Source organism: Passer domesticus, chromosome 10, assembly GCF_036417665.1.
Source record: "Passer domesticus isolate bPasDom1 chromosome 10, bPasDom1.hap1, whole genome shotgun sequence".
In the NCBI taxonomy this organism is placed as follows: domain Eukaryota; kingdom Metazoa; phylum Chordata; class Aves; order Passeriformes; family Passeridae; genus Passer; species Passer domesticus.
Window position 1 is genome coordinate 29,277,567 of NC_087483.1, and position 26,048 is coordinate 29,303,614.

At 39.6% G+C, this 26,048-nt stretch overlaps 1 protein-coding gene across 8 annotated transcripts in view; it reads right to left on the reverse strand.

Annotated features, from left to right (window-relative positions):
- XRCC5 (X-ray repair cross complementing 5) overlaps positions 1-25,804 on the reverse strand; it is a 54,452-nt gene extending 28,648 nt beyond the window's left edge. For 3 of the 8 annotated variants that reach the window (XM_064434904.1, XM_064434899.1, XM_064434906.1), the window contains exons 1-11: positions 22,957-22,998; positions 18,604-18,717; positions 17,891-18,074; positions 16,204-16,252; positions 14,547-14,669; positions 11,698-11,886; positions 8,670-8,784; positions 6,963-7,101; positions 4,804-4,916; positions 1,368-1,430; positions 569-706 (exon numbers count right to left, since the gene is read on the reverse strand). In XM_064434904.1, coding sequence (XP_064290974.1) covers positions 569-706; positions 1,368-1,430; positions 4,804-4,916; positions 6,963-7,101; positions 8,670-8,784; positions 11,698-11,886; positions 14,547-14,669; positions 16,204-16,252; positions 17,891-18,074; positions 18,604-18,717; positions 22,957-22,983 — 1,254 coding nt within the window. In that variant the 5' untranslated portion in view covers positions 22,984-22,998. Of the gene's footprint in view, positions 1-568; positions 707-1,367; positions 1,431-4,803; positions 4,917-6,962; positions 7,102-8,669; positions 8,785-11,697; positions 11,887-12,795; positions 14,467-14,546; positions 14,673-16,203; positions 16,253-17,890; positions 18,075-18,603; positions 18,718-20,491; positions 20,572-22,956; positions 22,999-23,052; positions 23,080-25,052 lie in introns of those variants that run through there. The other 5 variants (XM_064434905.1, XM_064434900.1, XM_064434903.1 and 2 more) reach the window with 4 other exon arrangements.
- Positions 25,805-26,048: the final 244 nt, after the last annotated feature.

Consider the following 26,048-nt stretch of genomic DNA (forward strand, 5'->3'; position numbering starts at 1 on the left):
CCATATCAGAGCAATATGAAACCTAAGAAAAATATGAAGATGTAATGTTTGTGCACATCAACACACTTAAGAGATGTACAGAGCAACACAATTTAAATCAGAACAAAACACAGCATTATATCTTATAGTGATGGCTACACTCAATTTTTCTGCTCGTGGAATAAAGACCTCCCCACCCATTTTCTCATGCAGAGTTCCAATTATCCATGCTTTAAATATCCAATATATTGGCGCTTTTGGAGATTTTATCACAGCTTACTGTACTCCAAAGTCAAAAGATGGAATTGGTTTTTTTAACATTTCTCTGCCTCATTTTTTTTATTCCATTACCTCCTCCAGTTCATACCACCCTAAATAATTCCTCTCCATCTTTTGTGTTTATTCCCTTCAAAAGTCTGAAGATTGTTGTGTCCGCCCCCACCTCCGTCACTGCTCAGCCATGCTATACATATTTAGCTCTTTCAATAGTCTCTCGTAAGAAAGATCAGAGGAAACATATGCTGCTAAAGTTCTGACATACTGTGTTGCTTCTGGGTCTCTCTGCAGAAGGGTAGGAGAGAAGAATTACCTCATATGCATCCTTAATACACGGAAAAGCTACTCCAATTTGTGGATAGCATCTTCTATCATAAGCATAGCGCACTACAGCCACCACTTTCAACTCATCCAGGGCACGAACAAGTGCAGAAAAAGCAACTGCTGCATTCTGGAGGGAAAAAAGAAGTCTAAAAAATCATGCAAGTTCTTAATCATGAAATACATCTTTCACAGGGAATTCAACAGCATTGATTTAGTCAAGACTAGTTTCCATTTCAGCTATAACTTTAACACAAGCATTTTTTCATGTTCATAAATCAAAGAAGCAGAAAGGTCAAATCTCATCATGATGGTGGATCCACTCAAAGCTGAGCTGACTTTAGATTCAGCACATTCCACCTTTTTCACCAGGTGTGAAGAACTCTCAGAGGTTTTGCATGAGATAGTGAAAGGGAGCAAAGCCCCTTAAAGGAACACATTAGAGCTCCACAGTGAGCTTTTTACCTCCAGTGCTTTGAAGGTCTGTTCTAAATAACAGTGACAGGGCACACTGCTGCTCTGCATGAGAATCAATTTCAGCACCAATTTCGGGTTCCTCATAACCTTGCTCAAACATAGTATCTACCAGTTTTTCATTATTCATGAGATACTGTATTCATTTGGGTTTTAACACAACCTCTTTTTAACCTACTGGGAAATAAGACATTTCTGTAAGCTGCATTAGAAGTATTTATTAACACAGAAAGACAGGACAAACTCAAGCATCACTACTATTCTTTTTTTTGTTCTGCAGCAAAATATGTTCAGCATTAAACTGCAGTTTACCTTACCTCATCACCTTTTGCTGCAAAGACCTTCAGAGCTTGGTTGCCCATGTAGTAATGCCTCTGGATCTGCAGATTCAAATGGTCAACAGTTAGCCTGACCTAAAGAAAAGGTCACTAATACAACTAGACCAATTAAATTAGAAAACAACTAGCATTACTCAAGTCAGAAGTCACCAAATTTAATTACAGTGCATAGAGGTTAAAGCCCTGTATTTGTCTTATATCTCCATTTATCACCTAATGAATATTCAGTCATATTGGGTAGAATATTCTCATAGCTTCCTAATGATGGGCAGGAACAAAAGACAGTGCTACTGCCAGCTGTTACCAGTCTGAATTATACTTCAGTAATTCAAAAGTCATTGTGGAAAACTACAGTAGTTAATACAGGACCTAAACCTAACAGTTATTATATCTACACTATTAAATTTTCCTAGCAAAGATACATCAAAAAAGGAGCTGCAAAAAGTCGCATCCTTAATTAATAAAGCTACTGCAACATCAACCCAGCAAAGAAGCACTTCTGTTAGCAGAGTTTATTCTATTCATGAACATGGCTGATACCAAAACAAAAGGAAAAAATAGTTTCATCAAGGAGCATCACTGGAATAGTTGGAGCTACAGCAGCTCACACACACACAGAAAGCTTCCAATCATAGACCTGTCACAAAGATCACACACTACTATGGACACTGATTGAAATAACCTCTCTTTGTTAAAGAAAAAATTCTTTGAATTACAGTCTCAGAACTAAATTCATTATATCTTTGATTTTTCTTTCATTCATTTAATCTTTTTATTTTTTCTGCTTTATTTAGCAAATTACCATAAGGTTGTTGAAGTCAGTGACATCCTGCACCAGAACAGATCTGTTTAGTGTATTACAGCACAATTCTTCAGCTCAGATTATTCTACCTGCAATCTTTCTTTCCTGTTCTGTCTCTAAATGCTCAGGAAATTTTACGTTCAGTATAATATAAATAACTAGATGTGTGTATCACTACACATTTTTTTGTTTGCAAAAGGAATTGTTCCTTTGCAATATTTTCAGGTATTATTTCTTGATTTACATGGCATAGCTTATAAATTAAAAATCAAAGTTTAAGCAGCCTCTGATCTTTCCTGAGGGATGTGAACAACTCAGGAAAAGAATATAAGGTGCTTCTATTCCTTATTTAATTATGTATTTGGAGCTGTTCCAGTTTTTCTAGTCAATAATGAATAATTTTTCCATCAAAGTTTTTTAAAGAAATAATTTAATATAAAACATACATTTAAATAGTGTCAGTTTTTTCATTCCAAACAATAAAATTTAGGAGGTAAAACTTAAGATAACACACGGGTCTTGAAAATTCCAGCTGTTGTTAAAAATTCCTGATATCATTATCTAGTCACTGTAATTTTAATCCTGCAAGCACGCCTCAATAATTTTATTCCACTGAGGGGATGTGCAGCTACTACTGGGCATAACTACTCACACTCCTGGCTAGCAGAGCACACTTTAAGATATAATTTCTGTTTGTTATGAAATCCAGAGACAAGAGAAGTACATAATAAAAACTAATTAAAAGCAATCAATATTTGGTACATTGAAAAATTTTAAAAACAACTTGTTAATTATTTAATGCATATTTTTGTGATTCAAAAAATATTCCTAAAATTAACTGTAACCCTACAATTATTCACTGTGTATTTGAAGTATTACCACACTATCTGACCAATGACAGGAAAATAAAAATTCACCTGAAATAACAGTTTGCTCACAGGAGCACTATATTCCTCATCTGCTTTCCTCTTAGACTGACTTTATTTGAAAATGGAAACTAAGTTGAAATAGGAAGCTAACCTCCAGCATAAGAAAACTCTGCACACAGTGAAATACATCTTGCAGAACTAAATGACAATAGTAAGACTCAGCTGGAGGCTAATAATGTATGGGGAGATCCAAGAAATTGTCTCATTGGAACACAGGATTCAGACACATTTCACTTATTAGATCGTTTCTGGCACAGGAGGTAGCACTCCCTAACACCTCTCTGGCCCTGGCCAATTTAGGGCACATAAGCTCAAGCACAAGATATTTCCTTGATCAATCACTTGCAGTGCACAAGCTCCCATATCACTCAACAACAAGTCTGAAAGTCCTCAGGGAGCAACCAGGTTACAGTTTCCAGTTGGGCTGGCTTCTCCTTTCAGTAAATGACATAACTTCCTTGCTCCTCAGAGCTTATGTTTTGGAACACTGCACTGTGGTAGTCTAATGACACATCTAACAATGTGCACAAGGTCTCTGTGACACCTGTATTGTAAACTAAGAAGATGTTTAGTTACATCCATTTGGGAGTAAGCTCCCACAGATGCTTCCTATTTCAGTAGCATATTTCCTTCATTCTAAAGGTGATGATGTCTTAGCCTTTATCAAGAGTTCTTTGTTCAGACAGTGAGATATTTCTAATAGCAGGAGGGCTGGGAGCTGTCAGAAGTGAACGTGTAGAACTGCCCTATGATTTCATTTCAGTTTTGACTGGTGAAGAGGAATGGGTGTGGGTAACTCCAAGATGAGTAAAGTTTCAGTCAGAAACATTTTCAGAGAAAAAAGATGGGGAGCAGCTTAACGTTCAGAGCAATTATTTGGCACTCACATCTCTGTACTCTCTCCTCATGCGTCCTTCTTCAAGAACAGTTTTGTTAAGCCTGTGCCTAAGGCCTTACTAATGCTTAAGTCCTAGATTTTCTGAAGGAAATTGCCTTGTGCTGGGTAACTTTTATTAAAGTACTTGCTCAAACTAAGTTTCTTACAACTGTCAGGGACAACAAACACCAAATCAAATACTACAAGAGATAAGTGCATTACAAACACTGGGCATCTCATGGAAATACAGAGTGTTTTTTAATTATACTGTCTTTGTCCAAGAAATCTTCCCTACATTTAAGTTTTGTCACAATAGAAAGAAGAGACCAATCATGGTTCACAAACTAATCCTTATGGAATTGAGAATGAATGGAGTCAGTTCAGGCTTGCTTTAATATCACTTTAATGTTGAGGGAGAAGCTTCTTTTAAGAAGCAGCCATACTTTTGGCTGGACAAAGCCCAGAAAGGCTGCTGTCTGAGCTAAACAGAAGACAGACTATTAAAGTCTGTGAGATTAAATGAGACCACAATACCTCTCTCTCCTCTTAGCAGAGATCTGAGTTCACTGGCTCTGGCTTCACTTGAGGGACCAGTGGGCACATTTATGAGCTTCTCTCATTCAAAAGACCATATAATGCTTACATGTGCTAGAATCAGCAAATAAGTCACCCCTGCATACCTGAGTAGGGATGTCCCATTGCAAATACTGAAACCCAATACAACACCAGGACTTTACTGAATTCAAACCAAGATCAGTTGTCTTGAATAACCCAGGAAGCTGACTAGGAAGATATTTAGTATCGCACCTGAGAGGATCTAGTGAATCCCAAAACAGAAAAACACTTTCCTTCTGTTTTGTATTTCATTTGCTCTTCATCTTCCTTGGAAAAAGGAACTATATCACTCCCATACCGAAAACCTGGAGAACAAGAGAAGAGCATCTGGTAAGCATATGGGCCTACAATTTTAACACTGAAATTAGCTCTCTGAATATTTTAACAATGCATTCATGCCCCACAGCTACATTCCACACATGCTCATCAAATTACTTTCCCTGTTAGCAAAAAAAACCCAAGCACCCATAGACACATTTTGTACTTCATGAACAGCAGTTACCCTCCTTGTACATCATTTTATGTAACACAAGTACTCTCAGAGAGCAGGAAAGAAAATAAGGGAACATCTTGCCTAACAAAGTTACGCTCACAGAATAGATTTAAGCAAATCAGAATAGATTTCAGCAAACAGATTGCAACACTCTCTGCAAACATAATACAGGCAACCTCAAACATACCACTCGAAATGACACCAGAAGAGATTCAGAAAATAAAATGTGCTAACAGTAGAAGCAAGGTTTACAATGGAAAACCAAAACACTCTTGTAGGCATAACTGGTCTTTTTATATATTTCTGTATTTTACTTCCAATCCCATACATTACAGGTATATATCCACAAAATAGGGAGCTGTAACTTCTTAGAGGTATTATCTGCTCCAACTGCTTATTCTCTTATCTCAGCTTCCAATATCCTCCCTGTAATGTCATCACTTTATTATGTTGCCACACACTAAGGATGATATGCTCAGGTGTGAAGAAAGCAGAAGGTAACAGAGATAAATTCCTGTATATGAAAAACCTATAAGCAGATATATTTTTCTACAAACTGAAAAGCAAACACACAGAATGAAAGAAATTTCAGTACAGGTGCTGCAAATACAAAATATTGTCTAATTATGACATTTCTCAAAAGATTCACAAAAGTCCAGGAGGCATCAGTGGCTCTTTTAGCATTAGAAATACCACAGCATTGTCAGGGAAATCTTTTATCTCTTTTGTTCACATTGAACTGCTCACCACTTCTTTTTACTAGTATCCCAAAACTACTTACTAACTTAAGCAGTCAGAAGATTAGCTGACAATAGTCGCAAATCCTTCAAAATGCATTCTCTGTAAGAAGTGGATTTTTTTACACAGTTTTGAAGTTGTAAAACATAACTAGACCATCTTTTAACCACTTTTTTTCTTAAAGAAGGTTACATTGTCATTGGAACTTTATCTGATACTGCTATGAAACACCTATGAATGCTAAAATTGAAATAGATTAAATTAAAAAATACAGCTTATTCTAATTTTCAATTTCTGTTATTCATCTTACAGCACTCTTTATACTGTTATCTGAATAGTTCTGCTCTTTACAGTTAATACACTTGCCCTACTTGTGTGGGATTGAAAGAGCAAAGGAAAGGAAAAAAACTAGTAACAAAATATATCTATACAATCACAAAAAAAATTATTTGCTTAACTCAATTTTTAAAAGTAAGTAGGCTATTTCCTGCTGTTTCTGGGGCCTGTAGTCTTCTAAGGAAATTAATCTCCTCAGAAAGAAGCTGCAGGTCATAAAAAGTATGTTGCGTACCACTACTTCAGATTGATCCTGTTATAGTACAGCAAAGCTAGTACTCCTGAACACTAAACCCTTCTTTGATGGCTTCATCTTTCCAAGTGCAGAATAACTAGAGCAGTTGCTCATCTACAAGAAAGCAGCACTAAAAGCATTGACGTTATCAGTACAACTGAAGATCTAAAAACGGAATAGTGGTAGCAGAACTACTCACTACAGAACTGAGGTATGGCCTTCCACAGCGTGCAGTTCAGAGAGCTGTAGTGCCTTCTAAGCTCCATCTGTTCTTCTGCTTATTGCCGTTGTTAGTTCTATTATTATTATTCTCATTGTCATTAGTATTCCTATTATTATTATTGCTACTACTGGCGAAGTAAGATTTTTCAAAATACGTGAAAACAAAGAGTCTCATGTAACAGTCTCTGTGTTCCACCAGCCTACAGGGCTCACATTCTAAGACCACAGCCAGGCTTCAAGGTATAAAACTAAGGGGCCCTTATGTGACCTAAGAGTCCAAGCCATTATCTTCCCTTTGTCATCAGGGTGCCCATAAAGATGTCGTACCTTGAATAGTATCATCTTTCTGAACCTCTGTCTCATCATCATCATTCAAGCAGTAAACAGTTTCTTTTTGCACATCCTCTTTTCTGAGGGTTTTAGCATCCACAATTGCCCAAAGTTTTTTCACCCTCTCTTCTGTGACCTTGGTATCAGAATTCAAAGAAAAGGAATGTTTAACATTTCAGTGGGATCCAGAGTACTTACCAGAACACACAAAAAATCCTTAGCCTGAGTGCAGCATTTTTTTGCCAATAAAGAACTAATAAAGACCACCAAATAATGCATCTTTGGCTGCCACCACAGTGCTTTCAGCACTGCTTCATCTGTCTGAGACCTAACACATGGAATGTAGCATATTGACAGCATACCTGTCCTGCTTATTCATTAAACCTGGAGGTTAAGCCATTTGTGGAAGTCTTTGAATCACAGGATACCATGTAACTTGCTTGTTATGCAATTTGCTACCTCCAGCTGTATAAATACTTTTGACAAAGCATTAAGGAATATGTTAAAGATACAGTAAGACTCAACGTTCACTCAGTTTGCTTGGCCAAGTTTTCCATCAAGCTTACTACACTACAGGATAAAAATACTTTATATCACTGCAACTTCCCCAAAAGGCCAAAAGATCCCAGATGCATTATGGGACTTGGAAGGGAAAGAAGGAATAAGTATTTACATTGAGTGAGTATTTCCCAACTACAGAGAAATGAAACTGCTTTCTTTTCTCTCTGCTTAAGTGAAATTGATGGTATAGCTAGTACATGAGAAGAAAAATGTAGAGCTGAGCAGAAAACAGTAAAGACAGAATAGTTTGTCAGTATGACTGCTGTATGACCTCAGGCCAGTCACTCAGTTCATGTCGCTTATTCTCCCAAACTTAGTTTATTTTGTGTGTAATTTGCACAATAGCCTAATAACAAAATTATTAATAACTATAAATAGAAAGTTGATGTCTTTCAAGGCTAGTATACCCAGCTCTCAGACTTCAGATACATTTCATCATCATACCAGGCTCAGTCTCATGTTGAAATAACAAACCAATTAAACTCCATCTCACCAGATCCATCAACACTGCCACACTACACAGTTACCCATTAACTATTTTATAACTAGAAATTTGCACTTTTTCTGCCTTTAAACACACTTACTTGTTCCTAGCACTGATTAAAGGAACTATATAAATCGTAAGAAACAGACTGGGTCCAAGCTTTGCCAAACAGTACAAACAAGCTGAAAATCAGACCTTTTATTCCAAGTCTGAAATAACAACAGATGTGATTTGAAACAATGGCTGGTAAAACATTTACACCCACCATTTTACACACACATGTCCAAAATTCTTCTCATGCCTAGGGCTTAAAAATATATATAAGTCTCACATATCACTGATGCTGAATGTAAATCTTCAATCACAGCATTCTTAATCAGTGTCATCAACTTCAATACCACCAAGTGCCAGCACAGACAGCAATTACTCCTATTTCTGTACCTTAAGAATGTTAGTTATTTAACATGTATGGTGAAGTTAAAGTTGCTGTGGGAACCAGAATTTTAGATGTACTGGCTTCTGACCAAACAAAAATCTCTATTATAATTATCTCGATGTCATTTTATCTTTATTTTCTTAGCTTTAAGGGAAAAAATAACATGTAGTTGCGCCTAACTTGCTGCCAAATTACACGAGAACATATGACCTTACACACTTACTGATTTGTAGGCCACAATCCTTATAGACAAACTAGGACCAATAGTGAGCTGGCAGGGCCAAGGCATAGGCTTCCTTTCCATTTTCTTAAACATTGAAAGACGTTCCAGGCTCTCTCTAAATGAAGGAATCAGAAAAACAGCAATGAACTCTGATGAACTGTAATAAAGTATTATAGACAATACACTCTCCTTAAGGAAATGCAGGAGTCCAAACTGTTCCAGCTAAGATTGCATAAAGCAAATAAACTGTATCAATAATCTTACCATTACCCACTGTCAGAAAAGAGAATGACAAAAAGAGGTGGTACAGAAGATTATCCCCATCTTGAGCCTTTATGATGGTGTGACTTAAAGGCACTGTGTTAGGTCTAGTGATAAAGCCACACAATTGCTTCTTAAGCATTTTCCATTTTTCTGTGTTCATCCAATTAGGGCATGTAGCAAACTGAACAACATAAATTAGAAAAAGCTCTCTAAGTGGTAAAATGCTTTCTATAGTGAAGCTGAAGAAATAAAGAATCCAGTTTCAATTAACGGGATTTTGTTTATGTAGAAATTAACTTTTGACACTTTTTTTATACAGTACTAGTGAACTCATTAATTTAAGGGCATTCTGTCATAGTGAAAGAAGTTACTTCAACTATTTCTAGCCTAAACTGCACATATACAAGTTAAAAAAAAAACAACAAAAAAAAAGGAACCGTAATGAATTTATACTGAAAAGTGTTAACTTAATTGCACAACTTTTAGCAATGGAGTCCAAAATTAACAACTCACAGTAATTTATAATATGTAATTGTGAATTCAAATAGTCTTGCCCCCCAAAACAGCTTTCAGCTAATATAAACTGTATTGGCAATTTGGCTGTAAAATTGCAACACAGAGAAAGCTCAATTTTTTTTCTTTTATTGCATGATAAAGCAAAGAAAACAAAGTTGAACTACTCTTTTTTGCATTATGATAAAACCTGGAATTCACCATTCTCTTGATTAAAGAACTTGTCTGGCAGAAATCAAGATCAATTCCTAAAATGATCAGTAGAGAATTCCACTTGGCATTCTACTTTTCAGGTTTCCTAGTACAAACAGGGTTGGGTTTTTTTAAAATTCTAAAAGCACAATGAAAGGCAAAAAACCACTGGGATTTTAATATGAGATAAACAGTGGATTTCTCTTTTAGTTTTGTTGTGGGTTTTTTTCCTTAGGGAAAGGAAGATTTTTTTTTTGCTAGCAATAAAGACATCAATAGAGTATTCTAAAAAAGAACATGGTACTACCTCATTAGGAGTACTGCAAGACATACATTCAGGGATGAGTACAAAAATCAAATACAAGTGCCAAATGCCAAAAAATGTAATTTAAGCTCAATTTATTATCTCGGTCCTTTATATTTACAGAAGAAAAATGCTGCCTGTAATTAAAGATGACCCAGTCAATAAAACCTTGCAAATGTACATTTCAGCTTGTATTTTATGAACACAACCTTTCTCCTCTGCTCTGCAATCCCTTCCTCCAAAACCCAGAGGCAGCAGAAGTACCTCCTGTCTAATAGGCCAAGTATCATAACAAAAAAATCACAACAAAACCTCCTCACTCACTCCTGGCATGGCTAATTTATTTTTACAAGAATTGAAATATTTTTACCAGCAGGAATAATTAATCTAGGAAAATGGAGAGTGTATCTGCATTGGCCAATTATCATGACAGATTTGCAAAGCTGACTTCTTACAGCTTGATAAGCAACTTAATTGCATCTCAAACCTCACATACACTTAAACAACTTCTCCAACTAAAGCTTTAATCTACTAGCCAAATGCCTATTTATCCTGAGATTTTGGATTTCCCCTGAAAGTATGGCACAAAGACAGCTTGTAAAGTAGCAAGAGTCTGTGACAAAAAAAGTATAAAGAGGCCAAGCCACATGGTAGGTTCATGCATATGGATTATTCTAAAGGATAAATGGGCCAGGAAAGATTCTGCTTTTCTGTGCAGTCTTTGAAGCAGGGACAAAGCCTGCTTTTTTCTAGAGACTCAGACTGCTCTGTTGACTAGTACAGAACACAGACACAGTGACATATGTCTTTTCACTAATGCACAGTAATGCTCAAGGAGCAGCTCCTCTGGCTGCTGAGGTGCAAAGCTGACCAGCTGAGCTGGGGGGAAGGAAGGAAGGAAATCCCAGAAATAAACTGATGATTACAGCATACAAACCTACAGGGACAACCCTCATCTAAAAATTACCTTTGATAATGACATTACAGCTTTAGTCTGCTAAGCTTCCTGAAAATCATATTGTCTAAAAGATCACTTTTTGTAATTGTAGAACAGAACTACTGAGACAGTAACTTCAGTCTATGATAAGGCACGCAGGTGCATTTTGCCTGTTTCCCAACTAAGACAACACCTATGTAGAAAAGTCTTGGACATATCATTAGCTACAGTTTTTCAGAGATACACAAACTTTTATTCTTTCATAGGGAAAACAAGAAGTGAAAAATCATCTTTAAATTCTTGCACTCCTAATGCAAGAAAAATAAAAAATAAAAAAATATATTGTTTGTCACAGTGGCACAGTAGACTGTGATTAAGGAGCAGGATTCAACAACCAACATTTACTCAAAGAATTCGTGGGAGTTTATCAAACTAGTGAGCTAAAAGTAGTCTGCAACCAAGGAACAAAGACTACCATTAAATGCAGATATTCAAGCTGAACTATGTCACAAATTACATCTCTTTGTAAAACGTTTTTGAAATTACATTTACAGAAATGTTCCCTCCAAAATCCTCCAACCCTAAAGATGGAAGAAAACTGGTTTTTTTATTTAAATACAGATAATTAACTTTCCCCTCAAATCTCTACACTCTTTTACTTATTCTAAAGCCAATGAAGAAGCTGTATGAAGGGGATTGAGGGTACAGTAAGTCATAAAATTCACTGACTTCTGATTCCTGATTACTTAACTTCATCTTTTGCAGAAGAAATCAGTGAGTGCATCTATAGTACAATAACCAGGACTAGCCAAATTTACCTGAAAGTATAAATTTCTTCCAGCCCTCCTTCTTCATCCAAAGTATACATGAGCTTCCTCACCACGTCAACACCTTGCTTTTGTTGTTCAGTTAAACCCTTTATTGGAGAAGAGTTTCTGTGCATATGAGCATGTACACTGGCACTTGTATCTCCACTTCCATCATCAACACTCACTGGGAATGGCAGACTAAGAACAAAAGACGAAGCAGTTAGTTTGACTTTCTTCCTTATTAAAAGAACCAAGCAAAACAAAACAAAAATGTTCTCAGGATCAACGATTTCTATCTAGCTGCAGACAGATGTATAAAGAGCCAAAGGACTTGCAAAACAAATTAAGCAGTATTTCAAGTCTACTTGGCCCTGGTAACATCTTGACCAGAGCAATGCACCAGTTCTGGGTATTGTGCATCAATAAAGACATCCACATACAGGAATAGATTAGACAGTAAAGTCAATGCTGATTAAAAAGCAAGATCCATTAAAAGATTGAACAAAATAAAGCTCGTAGAGAAGGGAATTAGAGGGCAAGGCAGCCTTAAACATAAAAAGCTGTTGCAGACAAGTAGGAAACAATCAGTTCTTTGTATTCTACCTGCACTCCAATCACATCATGATTGTCAGGTCAGATAGTCAAAAACCTGATAAAGGCATTTCAAACTATAATCTCAAAAACCAACTGCCTGAGGAGAGAGAAGAGTCTCCATCACTGCAAATCTTTATCAGAAGGTTAGACAAACACTGCTCAGCAATGACAGACATCACCTGACCCAGTCTGAAGCAGAGGATTGCTCCAGATGACTTGTTAAAGGCTGTTCCAGGCCTGTGACTCTGTATCAGCTCCAAATGCCAGCAAGCAGGACATTCTCTGCATGGAGCTATTAAGTATTTCTGGAACAAATGTTATTCTTTGAGATTCTAATAGCTTACAATGCTGGGTGAATGTCTGACTGAAGATGACACATTTTTTCTGCACTTCATGATTCAGATTTTAAAATCTAGCCAGGGGTTATAGATAAAATGATTTTGCTGCTCTTCAAAATACAAGAGAGTGTTAACTAAGTATAACACAGTAGAGAAAGGTGTGTAAGATCCTCACCTCGGTGCCTCAGAAAACACCTGCAGATTTTTCATCTGATCCAGTTCTGAATGAACCACATGATACCTTTTACCACATGTCTACAAAGTGAAATAATTTTAGCGTTGTATTATGTTTCCTAAAAAGCAGCCTACACGTCTCTACCATACTTCCACCTCATTAGTCCTCACTAAACTTATCCATGAAGCAACAGACAATAAGCAGAGTTTACATTATGCACAACAGTGTCACATACAGTAAAATTAAAGATCAAGCTTCAACAAAGTGTTTGATACCTTTTTAGGAAGCAGATTCCACTGACAAAATATAGAAATTGTATTTTTAAGCTGATATGGCAACACCAAAAAGCTTCAAACCTCTGATAGGTAAAGTTAGGCTACATTCACTATACAATACCCAGAGACTACTGTGATGAGAAGTACGTACGTAATACCCAGCACTACACAGTGCTCAGCATGTGCTTGGCACCTGGAAACAGGGAGGAAAACCAACTCTCCGCTGCAAGTTACAACCTAGTCTATGATCAGGGCATAAGAGATAGAAGCATAAGTTATAACAAAAGGTTTAGCAAGAAATTTTTTTAAACAAGTGTTTTACATTTGTGCAAGTAAAAATCAAATAATCTTTTGCTCCTGTGGCTGGGAGACAGGATGCAAACCTGAAGCCAATGCTGAAACAGCAACATTTCTTTTCTGCTTCACAGACAAGGGAGCAGCAGCTGAATAGCAGGGCTCCAAAAGATGTACTCTGACTGGCAGAGGTACTCAGATTCATGGTGATGCACCTCTACTGCCTCCAGTGCCAGCAACAGCTCAAATAAGCCAGGAGGGGCATGTCACACTGGAAGGGTAACTGTTTTTCCTGTGTAGACAGAACCCGATAGTTCTGCATCCAGCCTCCCCTAAGCAAAAGCAAAGATGTTTTGTGAAGGATCAGACCATGATTTTCAGTGACATTTTCCTTCCTAACCCCTCTTTTATCTCCCAGATGGGTTGGCTAATGGCTTAAATGAATTCATTATTAAGTTCACAACATTGTTACATTACAGAATGCTGCATCTAGGTAAAAGCACATGGTCAGAAGTAAAACCAGAGCTTTAACTTTCTCCTGTGAAAGTATTATAAGCGGCCACAACATTTTTAAATAAATGGCTTTTAAATAAACTCCTCTAGAAGGCCAACAGCTTCCATTAGATTAGTGCTTATATCTACAGCACGACAATCAAGGGATTCCTGTTTGAACACTGAAGACATTGCTTCACTCTTCCAAGCCCATCATTGTGAATACAACCGTCCTCTTTAAACCTTCTCCTCTACTGAGACCAGAATCAAGCTATTAATATCTACAACACTACCTCATTATTTCTTCCCAGTAATGTCCTTACCTAAAAGGATCTAGGCTGACAAAACCACTGTTTCTGAGGCTATTTTTAGCTTATTGCTTCCTAATTCTCTGCTTATATTTTTCTTTTGTCTCCCATTTTACACTTTGGCTCTAAGCTATAAGCTCAAGTGGAGAAGAAGCCATCATCTTAATTTATTTGCACATTATTTAACTAAGGGAACTTGGCTCATCAGTGGAACTCAAAGTACATATAACTGACAGAAATACTTACAATAATCATATTACTTCGTACACCTCTGAAGAGACCATACTCCAGCAGATCACCAGCTATTTCAAGATAATTATTAAGAAAGAATAATTTTCCTTTAAAAGATGGCACAGTACAAAACAGCCATTTTCATACTTACAAAAACTGAAGCGAAGTTCCTGTCTTCTTCAAGTTAGCAATGATAATTCCCAGCTGATCCTCACTGACAGGACTATTAAGGTCTGTAAACAGTTCAATGTGTCTCTTCTCACATTTCTTTCCTCTTAAAATAGAGAAAAACATGTATACATATTAAAAATACTATAAGGCTATTTTTAAATTATTTCCTTACAAAATAATAATAAAAGTAATATATTTGTAATTACATTTACCAAAGAAATATACTTGTAAAATGAAATAAAGCAAATAAACCTATTTGGTAGAAGTTGTTATATCATAGGTTATACTATTCATCCTAAGTGTTTATCTTTATGATTCCCCTTTCTCCCTCCTACCCTAAAATTGAGGATTCTAGCCCTGTGAGTGTATAAATCACTAACTACACCTAAATGAATGGAAGTCTGCCAATTTTCATCAATGTGGATAAAATGCTAATAAAATATGTTAGGCTGTTTATGGATTACACTGGTTATTTCCTTTGCAACTGTAAGTCTGTACTTGTGAAAATGCATTTTAAATTACTGTTGCTGGTGGGGGTTCCATTTTAGTAATCTAATTCAGTAGATTCATTGGAGAAGATGGACTTTCAAGACTACTTAATATACTAAGAAGTAGTAACAATACAGATCAGGAAGACTAGCCAATGACAGAATAAAATTCAGTTGAACTGGCACAGTTTTGATCTGGATAATCAAACATAAGAGGGATTTTCTTGAGATTTTACCCTCTAGTATTTTCTCAAAGGAAGGAAAACTCCATATCAAAGGGGTTGGTGTATACAGGCTACAACAAAATCCAGTGTTCCACAACTATTCAGGACTATCATGCCATAAATACAGTAATTTTCATTCACAACACAGTTTTAACCAATAAAGGGATACAGCTTTCCACATTGATTAGACTTTATTCATAAAAATATAAATTGCATCACCAAGTCCAGTCTTCTGCACTCACAGTTAGATCATATAACCTTTTTAGAAACATGATCAAACTCTGGTTTGAAAGGAAATGCAATTACCTTCCTTTTCCTGCACCACTAGTTGAGTGTTAGAAACACCTTGCCAGCCTAACTACATTCACTGATAACTTTGTAACACCGATGTCAACATTTTTTCTCAGCTTAAAGAGTGTTTATTCCTATTGCACCTTTATTTCCCACAGCCTGCAGATTTACAAACAGCTACTTCATTTCCGACAGCCTTTAAATTTCTAGGCTTAACAAATTCACCTTTCTAGTTCTGTTTTCTTTTTTCTTTCTAAAATGTGCCATCATGTTTAAATTCAGTAGCCCTTTCCTAAGCATTTTAGCATCCAGATTAACAGTTTTTGAAAGCAGAACACAAAGCATGTGACAGCATGGGAAGCCTTTTTGCCTTCTATAATGGCACTAACACTCTCATGGCTTCGCTACAGAGATGCCAGTTGCCTCAGAAAGCTCTCCAGTTGTCTGGGCAAGTCAAATGTCTCATCAGGATTCTTTGGAGACTAACTTCTGTAGTGTCCTGTTTATCTTTAATGTTTGCTTGGGTTTTTTTCAGAAAGCACTTCCTATGTTTATACATACAGTAAATATAAGACAGAAGAAAACATCAGTGCAAAGTCAGACGTTTGTATAAGCCCTCAGGTTACATACTCACATTGTTTGCTTCTGAAGCAAGTCCATACACACAATAATAGCATCCAAAACTAGGCAAAATTAAGAAAAATCTCAGAATATGAATAGTGTTTCTCATATAAAACAATTTTACATTTTCACTCCCTCTCAAAGACTGACAAACATGCATTTTAGTTAAGAAATACTCTTTTGAGATAAAGACTTTTCAAATAACTGATGTGCAAGAGGTTCCTATACAACTTGTGTGTATTGTGATCTTGTCCCTGCCCCACTTACCCAATGGAACACTAAAAAGACTGCTTCACATCCCAGCCTCTCAATTGTCAATGAGAGGCTGAAGTCCATGAAGAGGCAATCAAACTTTTAGAATATTCATCTGAATCCACCAACAAAAATTCAATACATATAATTTTTTCATGCAAGTTTTTCTTTGAACCACGTGCATCTGACAAGCTTTTCATTTCTTCCTCATCACAATGTCCATTGGGAATGTGTGAGCCAGCTGAGTTTCCATCTGAAACATCTCTGACTGTCTGGACACAGCTCACAGGAATCGTTTTATGGCCAGAGACAACACAGGAAACTGAACTGAATGTAAATGAAACACATGAAGGAACACTATGTAGATCACCCTTTAAAACTCTTCACCTTACATGTAACTAAGAGCAGAACACATTCAAATATGAATGGCATTCAGACCAGGGAATAATATTTGGCAATGTTAGAAATACTTTATAAATAAATCAATCTGATAAACTTCTATTCTGCTTTCTCTGGAGTAGAGACAGTTTTCTTCACAGGAGCTCACATGGGGCTGTGTCTTGAAATTGTGCTGGAAACAGTGATGATAATATAGGGATGTTGCAGTTGTTGGTGAGCAGTGCTTGCAAGAGCCAAGGCCTTTTCTGGTTCTTGGACCACCCTGTCAGTGAGGAGGCTGGGAGGAGACACAGCAGGGACAGCTGGTCCCGACTGACCAATGGGATATCCCACAGCCTGGCATCACACTCAACACATAAAACTGGCAGGAAGAAGCAGCAAGTGGGGATATTCAGAGTTCCTGTGTTGGTCTTCCCAGGTAACTGTTCAGTCTGATGGAGCCCTGCTCTCCTGGAGATGACTGAACACCTTCCTGCCCTGGGGAAGCAGTGAATAATTCTTTGTTTTGCCCTGCTTGTGTGCACAGCTTGTAACTTGCCTATTAACTTGTCTTTATCTCAACCCACAAGTTTTCTCCCTTTTACCCTTCCAGTTCTCTCCCCATCCAACTGGTGGGGGAATGAGCAAGTAGCTGTGTGAGGCTGAGTTGCCAGCTGGGCTGAAACCACGACAGCCTGGTTTCTGGAACTTCTGCTGACTTACTTCATAAACAACATTTTTATTAAAAAGCATAAACCAAGTTCTGTAATGCTATTTTAAAAATACATGCCTTATTTGAAGCCTAAAATTATATTACTATCTTTGTTCTCTCTAATTAACAGAACACTTCATAACAGCAATGATTCTTTTTAAGGCCAAGGCTACATCTGTTAGCCTAAAAGAACGTCAAAAAGCAGCTAAGCCTGCTTTTGGACAAACTCACAACCACAAATTAGCTCAACTCGGATAGTAGTTAAAACTTGGGAAGCTGAGCCCAAATTTGCAACACTGACTTCCTGTCTCCTACGTAGCTGAATCAGCTCAAGAAGTGCTCTTCAGTAAAAGGATACAGTCTGCTTGTTTAGAGCCTGCTTTAATCACACTTTGAATGTCTTCCAGCAGATCAAAATCTGGCAGCATTAGTGATCTATGCACAGTAATGTTTTGGTATTGATCCTCACTGGCAAGGCCATTTCTCGTGCCATTAGTGCCAAACAGAACTACAGCGACTTCATCTTTACTCTCAGCAAAAACCTGCAGATACAGAGAACACAAAACAGGTATAAAAACACAGGTAGATTCATACACAACTATGTTAGGCAGATTAGAGCAAGCTGAACTAATTCTGAAGCATCAATTACAATGGATTTACTGATTTTTACTTATTCGGTGCTATCCTCTCAAAATGTAAAATTACAGTGAGATCACAAAGTTAGACATGATTAAACTAACAAATTTACAAGAGGCTATCTGGGATAAAACAAGTCAAGTTGGTTGATTCAGTCCTCAAAATGAGTCTTCTGTGTGGCAATTAGTAAGTGTTGAAATATTTTAGAGAAAGAGAAAAGCAATTCTTTTCCCTAAAGTTTCTACTGCCCTGAAGAAAAAGGGTGACCAACCCAACTGACACATCTCATGCACAAAAAATACAGCTGAAACAGAGAGCCCGGGCACTCCTGCATAAACAGAGACTAATTCTCACTCATTCCTCATTTATTTCAATTATCAGAAAATGAGGAAAATGTTTCACAGATGTTTTTAACACTTATGAAGTCACACACACCTGTCGCTGCACAAACTTTGTCATAATCTTCTTGGCTTGCTCAAGTGAAGACTCTTCACCAGGGGAAGAGCTGCTCATTGTAAGGCCTACATCCAGGCACAGCACTGTTGCCACCTGGAAAGAATGAATGAGAATAAAAAATAAAATACAAGCACAATTACTTAAAAGGGTACATACAGAACCTAAAAATCAAACTCCATTACAAGTGTTTTGTTTTACACTAACTGTTAATAAGAGACAATGGTGGAAGACAGAACTGGTATAACTGTCCTGAAAACAAAACAATTTCATCCTGTACCATGTTCCAGACATTTCAGTGAAATATACAAAAAATCCTTTTACACAATAACCTGTAAAGAGCATGTAATTTCTATACAATCCCATGAAGGTATTAGGGATCTAAGGGCTCTTCTGCACCAGAAAATTAAACAGATATTTTAGCTGACAATTGGAAGGATGAATTCCAATTTCAATTTAGGGGCTTAAATCCCTCATATTAAATCTATGCATTTGCATTTCTTATCACCTCTTTAGCTGATTATACAAAACACTGCCCAAGTCTGCCCATGAATTGATTTATACACTAGAATTACATAAAATTGTTTTTTGTAATTTCTCATTGGACTCTAAGTTCCTCTAAAGTTGTTTCACAAACTTCCCTTATCTTGATTAATCATCCAGATGAAGGTAGTTGCAAGAGGCATTCAGCAAAATGAGGCCCTGCATGTCCAAGGCCAGCTCAAATTCATTCTCATGGATTAAACCAAAGTTCCCTAAATATACATCAAAACCTTGCTTGATGGGCTGCCATTAGACTAAATTACACTGACTGAAAAAAACCTGTTTGCCAGAACACAGGAAAGTCAGGTTTTATCTAGGCTGGAGCCAGCTGACTTGTTTTAAAATACGAAATATATCCAATTCCAGAAGAAATTAAGCTGACAAAAGGATGTGGGCAATGATCCTAAGTGACAGAAGATGTAGAGTCTACAGAGCAAAATGGATGAACAGCGAGAAAGGGTGCTGGTCTAAGCCCTGAATATGGCCTTGCAAGCATCTCCAAGTACCTGCGGAGCAGCAGCGCTCCACAAGCAGGTTACACTCAGTCTCAGCACTCTACTCCTCACCCTGCCTGCACCAGGCTTGCCTGGGAGCTGGGAATAAGTGCCTGAGTCAGCCAGGTCTGCAGAAGCTCAGAGAGGAGCAGAGGCACTTCCAGAGGCTGCACTGCGCTCTCACAAGAGCCCAGTCAGTGCCCACTCCAGCCTGAGGAATTGCTGTATCTACCACAGCAGCAGCTGCAGACCCTCGGCTTGGTGCTGTGCTCCCTGAAAACACACAGCGGCTGGCAGCCAAATCCATCCTGTGTCCAGAAGGGTAAAATTCTCTTCACAGACGGCAGAGAAGCGGGTGCAGGGTCGTGGGCGACACTGGCCCGAAGCTGTGGCCTGTGACCGCAGGACAGCACCGTCACACCTGAGCCACCCCAGCCTGCTGCTCAAGGGCTGGTAAGGGCGATACGGAACGCGCCTGCCTTCATCTCCGGCCCCTGGGCGCTGAAGCAGCTACAACAAAGCAAAGGCAGAGAGGGCTACAGCAGCAGATAAAGCTGCGCTTAATGGCTTTACTCAACCCCCCTGTATCACAGGAGACCTGAACACAGCTTTCACCAGTAAGTTCCCTTAAACGCACCACACACAGACTGCACTTTGAACAGAGCAAAACCAGTTCTACCATTACTCTAGCAACAGCAATGCCAGTAGCTGCTGCTGCGGGAGATGCACAGTGCTCTAGAGCAGGAACACCGATTCCCTCTCAGCTATTCGGCTTTGCACGTGAGGGTAGACCCGGGACACGCCGCCCGGGGAGCCCCGGCCCCCGCCCTCACCTTGCCGCCCGCCGCCATCGCGCTCAGCGCTCCGCCCGCCGCGCGCCGCCCGCCCCGCGTCCCGCCGGGAACACGGCGGCGGCGCCTCGCGTTCCGCGGCGGGGGCAGCGCCGCCTAGCGGCGGACGGGGGGCTCGGGCGGGGCCGCTCCCGGTGCCGCCTCGGGACGGGCTGAGGGGAAGCTGAGGTGGGCACGGCCGGGCTATGGAGAGGGAAGGGAGATGTCGGGTGCCCCCCGCATCTTCCTCCTCAGGGCTCGCCGCAGCCCTCCCTCCAAGTGCCGCATCTCGCAGGCGTGGCTGTCATTTTGGCCGCGGCTGGAGCGGAGCGCAGCCCAGGACGAGCCCGAGGTAGCTGGATGGGGTCCCTGAGGAGAGGCAGGTGCCAGGGGCTCTTCTGCCCTGCCCTGGAGCACCTCCCGGTTCCCCCATCCCGATGTAACCCCGGCTGTCAGCCCAGCCCCACAGGCACCCACTTGTCCCCCACAGCAGCACTGGAGAGACAGTCACAAGGGTTAAAGCTGAGGTAACGACAGTATAGTACGAAAAGCAAGAGCCATGCACACCAGCAAAGCAAACCAAGGCATGAATTCACTGCTTCCCCAGGGCAGGCAGGTGCTCAGCCACCTCCAGGAGAGCAGCACCCCAGCACATCTAACGGTGGCTTGGGAAGGCTCCAAATATCCACACTCCATCCCTCCCAATAGCTCCTCTTCCTCCTCTCCCCTTTATATACTATCATGTTATGTCTGGAGTACCCCTTTGGTCAGCTGCGGTCACCTGTCCCAGCTGTGTCACCCCAACTCTCTTGCCAACGTGGCCATACAAAAAGCAGACAAGGCCTTGGCTCTGTAAGCTCTGCTCAGCAATAACAAAAACACCTCTGTATTACCAACCCCATTCAGCACAAACCCAAAACACATCCCCATACCAACTGGTGTGGAGAAAATGAGCTCTATCCCAGCCAAAGCCAGCACATCACCCCAGAGGGGGTGGCTCCAGGGCTCCCCAGCCTCCTCTTCATGGCACCCCAGAGTCCCACAGGACACAGCCGGCTGGGGAGCAGCCATTCCCCTTCACCACTGGGACAGGGATTGCAGCTGTCTGAAGCATCCCAAAAGTTGCATTCTGTCAGGACTGTTCCATTAAACACTGGCACAACACTAGCTTTCTCCCACCATTAACAACAGAGAGAATTTCTGAACCACACTACATCCAGGCTGTTTTTTCAAACTGGAACCCAATGATTTTAAGAAGCCCTAGTAAAACAGATGCTATATCAGGTATATCTTGGTGCCACTGGTTATTAAATCATTAGAGATGTACGAGAAGGCAAGTATTGCATCACATGTATTTAATACTTCTTGTTCTGCAATACCTTCCCTGTATCCTTTGAGGATATCATTTACCAGTGTCTTTCACTTCTAGGCATATCTCAAAACCCACATACTATCTATAACTATTCTCAAAACAGAGCTCGATGTGGGGATACTAGTATAGCTACAAAAGAGTAAATCTTACACGAAGACTTCAAAAATCTTGTACTTGAAGACGACCCTACAAACACAAGTGTTTCTTTTTTATACTGACTGATGTCTGAAGACAAAAATCCCCTTTCCCTCCTTACTACATTGTCATGCTTTGGGAATAGAGGTAATTGAGGGATTCTCTCTTCAAAGCACTTTGCATATCAAAGGAACAGAGCTGCTTGGCAATGTGACAAACATTTTAGGGGAAACCGGTAGACAAAAAACCCCCAGTCAGCTACTGCCAGAGAAAATCTTACATTGTCTTCCTGAATGTCTCTAAGGAGATTTCAGATTAATCAGCCAAGGAAATCCGGCTGCTTGCTATCATTATCATTATTCCTGATGTTATCTTAGTCCAAAAGCCCTCCCTTGGGCTCACAACCAGGCAAACCCCACTCCAGCTGATTTCCAACATAGCGTGAATTCTAGGCACAAGACAGGAGATGTGCACACACACGAGGAAAGAATAGAGAAACAAGAACTCATCAATTTCATCAGCAATAGCTTTTCACACGCCAGCAGAAAAGCATTTTGCAAGGTATCATGATCAATGAACATTTTACTTTTATGCTGGGGTTGGAAAGTAAAAACTCAGCCCTGACTGCCGGAACAGAATATTGACATAAAGCCCTTCTCTCTGAATCCTAGATTTGACATGAAAGCTGAATCCCAGGCTTTGGTCCAAGTTCTTGCAGCTAGAGCTGTAATTGCAAACATTACTTAGGGAAACCCAATTTGATCCAGAACTGGGAACCTCTGATTGCAGGAGGTTTGTGTGCCCAGCCCAGGTACCAGCATCCTATTTCCTTACAAAGTCTGAGTAAAACTAAAGACACCTTTAATAATGAAACTCCATCTGTGATATTTCTGTCCTTTAGCTCTCAGTCTGACATAAATGGGGGCTTTTAGCTCTCTGGCAAAATACACAAACAACAAACCCAAACATTTCCATGCCACGCCTCCATGCTGCCAGATTTCTTCAGAGCTGTTTCCACCGTTCAAAAGAAAACTGACTAATCATTCCTGAAACAAACCTGAATCCACATTTCCCTTTTCCTTTGCAAGTCTGAACAGGGCTCCCTTATTGGTAATCATCAAATCTGACTAATCAGCTCCATCTGGGACACTGGGGCTTTGTTAGCCTGGATGAAGATTTGAGGATCTTTGCTTGTAAAAGCATGGAAAGAAAAGGCCTGTGATTAATGGTCTGTTTCTATTATATAGAATGCCAGTCTCTGGGTATAAATAAATATGTGACATCTCAGAGGACTCGGGATCCAGGGTGATCAGCTGTAATCTCACTCACACCAAAGTGTGTCCCACCTCAGTGTCTGTGAGGGTCTCACTCATTGCTCTGCTCATTCCTTCTTTGGTTAATTCCTGTCCCCCCTCCCCAGACCAAGCCTGGATTAAGTAAACACACTCTTGGGAAGCAGCAATGAATGGTCTGCTTTGTGCTTAACTTCACTCAGTGCATTTACAAGGCAGCAAGGAAAATGGCTTCCCAGTTTTTTTACAAGAAGGAATGTATTACCCAGAGAGTTATAGCTGAGACCCAGGTGCTTATGGCATCTCTGAGCAAATGTAAATGACTTAAATGTAAAAGTAGCAAGATGACTTGGCCTTTCTCCCTCTTTACTCAGAGGGTAAAACTTTGGATAAATGCCTGGTGGAAAGATGAATACCACAACCATCTGGGATCTAGCCCAATAGCTTCATTGAAATGGATACATGAAGCAGAATTTTCTACAGAAAAATAGAATTAACTTTGCAATCATTACCTATTCTTTGCCTGGGATGATACATAAAAGTGGGTGCTGACTGCAAACTGAGGAATTATGAACTGAATTTTCTACAAATAAACAAAGCAGGGCAAACACACTGTGTCACCAATCAGCTTTGTATTTCCATGAGTGCAAGCTTGGCAGCAGACTGGAAGACAAAGTAGATGGGAAATTGGCACCCAAAACAAAGCAGAGCTTGGAAGCACATGTGTTAGCATCCTCCCGTGCTGGGCTTTGTGAGGTGTGTAGTTGTCTTCTCCCAAGAGGTCTTTCCAAACACCTGCTTGAAAGCACATGCCAAAACTGTGGTGCAGACTAATACAAGTATTTATTATGTGATTAGTGATTTCTTATGGCCTTTCCCATGGGATGCAAGCCTAACTCACAGTGTTTGCTTAGTTGCTTCTGTGGACTACACCTGCAGGGAAAAGTTTTCAAAAGATCCACTCTCTAAAGCAAATCTGGTCTTTGACTTTGAGGTTCAGCTCTAAGTCCACAGGGCTTGTTCTCTGTCCATGACTCAACAACATTTGGCACATTAAAAACTGTGCGTTTAATAAAGGAAAATAACTTCTGGAAATCCTTTGGGGGGTTTGACAGTTTTCATCTGTTGGTCTACCTACTTTGTCCATTTTCAGTTTAGTTCATGCAATGCAAAGAAATGAGCCTCCTAGGAAACAAAGACATTATTACTGCAGTAGGAAAATTAGCAAAATAGCAAAGATGGTACCACACCATCCAACCTTGCCTGAAAACACCAAAGAAAAACATAGGAAAGAGACGTAATGAGTAAGGAGGGTATATCAACTCGGGGTGTGTCCTGCCAGGCACATTCCAGTTCAGGGGCTCCTGAATAGTGACAAATGGATGGATCACAGCTGATAAACTACTTCAAAGCAGCACACCCAGAATATCTAATCCCATAGCACTGCAGAGGAGAAACAGCTCTTCAAATTCTTCAGCATGAAGCTGAGAGACACAGGCTCCATGTTTGCAGTTTGTCTCCCACAGGGATGTCACTGTCGCTTTTTCTTGTCACTGCCCCCACCCCAGATGCTGAATTTACAGCTTCCTCTTTCCCTTCTCCAGATTATGCAGTGATTACACATTTCTCAGGCAGAAAAACACCCCTTCCCCTGGCTGTTGTACACCAGCAGAGGCCTTATCAAGAGATGCCACAGAGAGAGAAAGCATGAAATCACAGGCCAACAGTATTTACAGCCCATTTTTCCCCCCATGTTGTTTTTTACCTTTTCCACACTGTCATGGAGTCACACTTGAGAATCACACTCTTCTGTAGCCTGCATGTTCTGTCCTGCAGAATTGCTGCCCATCCACTCGTTCTTTCACCTGCTGGTTTTTATTCCCAATGAACTAAACTGCACATATGTCTAACAAGTTGAATCCTGGTTTCTTTCCTCTTTCAATCCATTTATGAAATTGCAACAATAATTTTTTTTTAGCTCTTATCTTCTCAGCCATGGTGCTCACCATTCCCCTTATTCTGGTGACATTTCCAGATGTCATACAAGCTATTTTGTCTTCAGCCAGGTCACAAAAGGACACTGCACAGCACAAGGTGGCCAGTCCTGGGAATAACCACTAGGCACAGCTTCAGATACATCACTCCACCTGCTTTTGCAGCTATTTTGTCATGCACTAAAATGCACAATGCTTCCCAGCCTGCTCAGGAGAATTTCATTTCAAACAGCATCCAAGCCTCACTAAAGAAAATAAGGAAGGTGGGAGGACAATTTAACAACAGTTGTCCTTAAATCCCCCTGGTTTTCCTTTTACTTATTATGTTCCGAGTACCTACTAAAGGTTTAATTATTTGCTACACTACTTTCCACTCTCTAGAACCCAGAGACCCCATAACTCCCTGACACCTTTGCCCTGTCTCATCCCTTTTCAAAGTAGATGCTATATTTGTAATCTCACACATGACTTTCAAGGGAAATCATTAAAGCTTGCTTTGGCCAGTTTTATATTTGCCTTGGATGGGATTCACCTGGCTCAGCTGATTTGAAAAGATCTCCACTGCACAGCTCTGACATTTCCTGTTTTATCTCTAATCACTCTTTGCTGCAGATGTTAATTGTGTTGCTGCCTGATTGCAGATGACCTTTGTAAATGGACAGTTTTCCACAGCTGTCAATTATTTAATTAGCTCAAAAGGCAGAAGCATATGCTGTGGGTCCAAAGGTTTCATCCCAGCTGAATCTCATGTAACTGTCAGGAGGAGA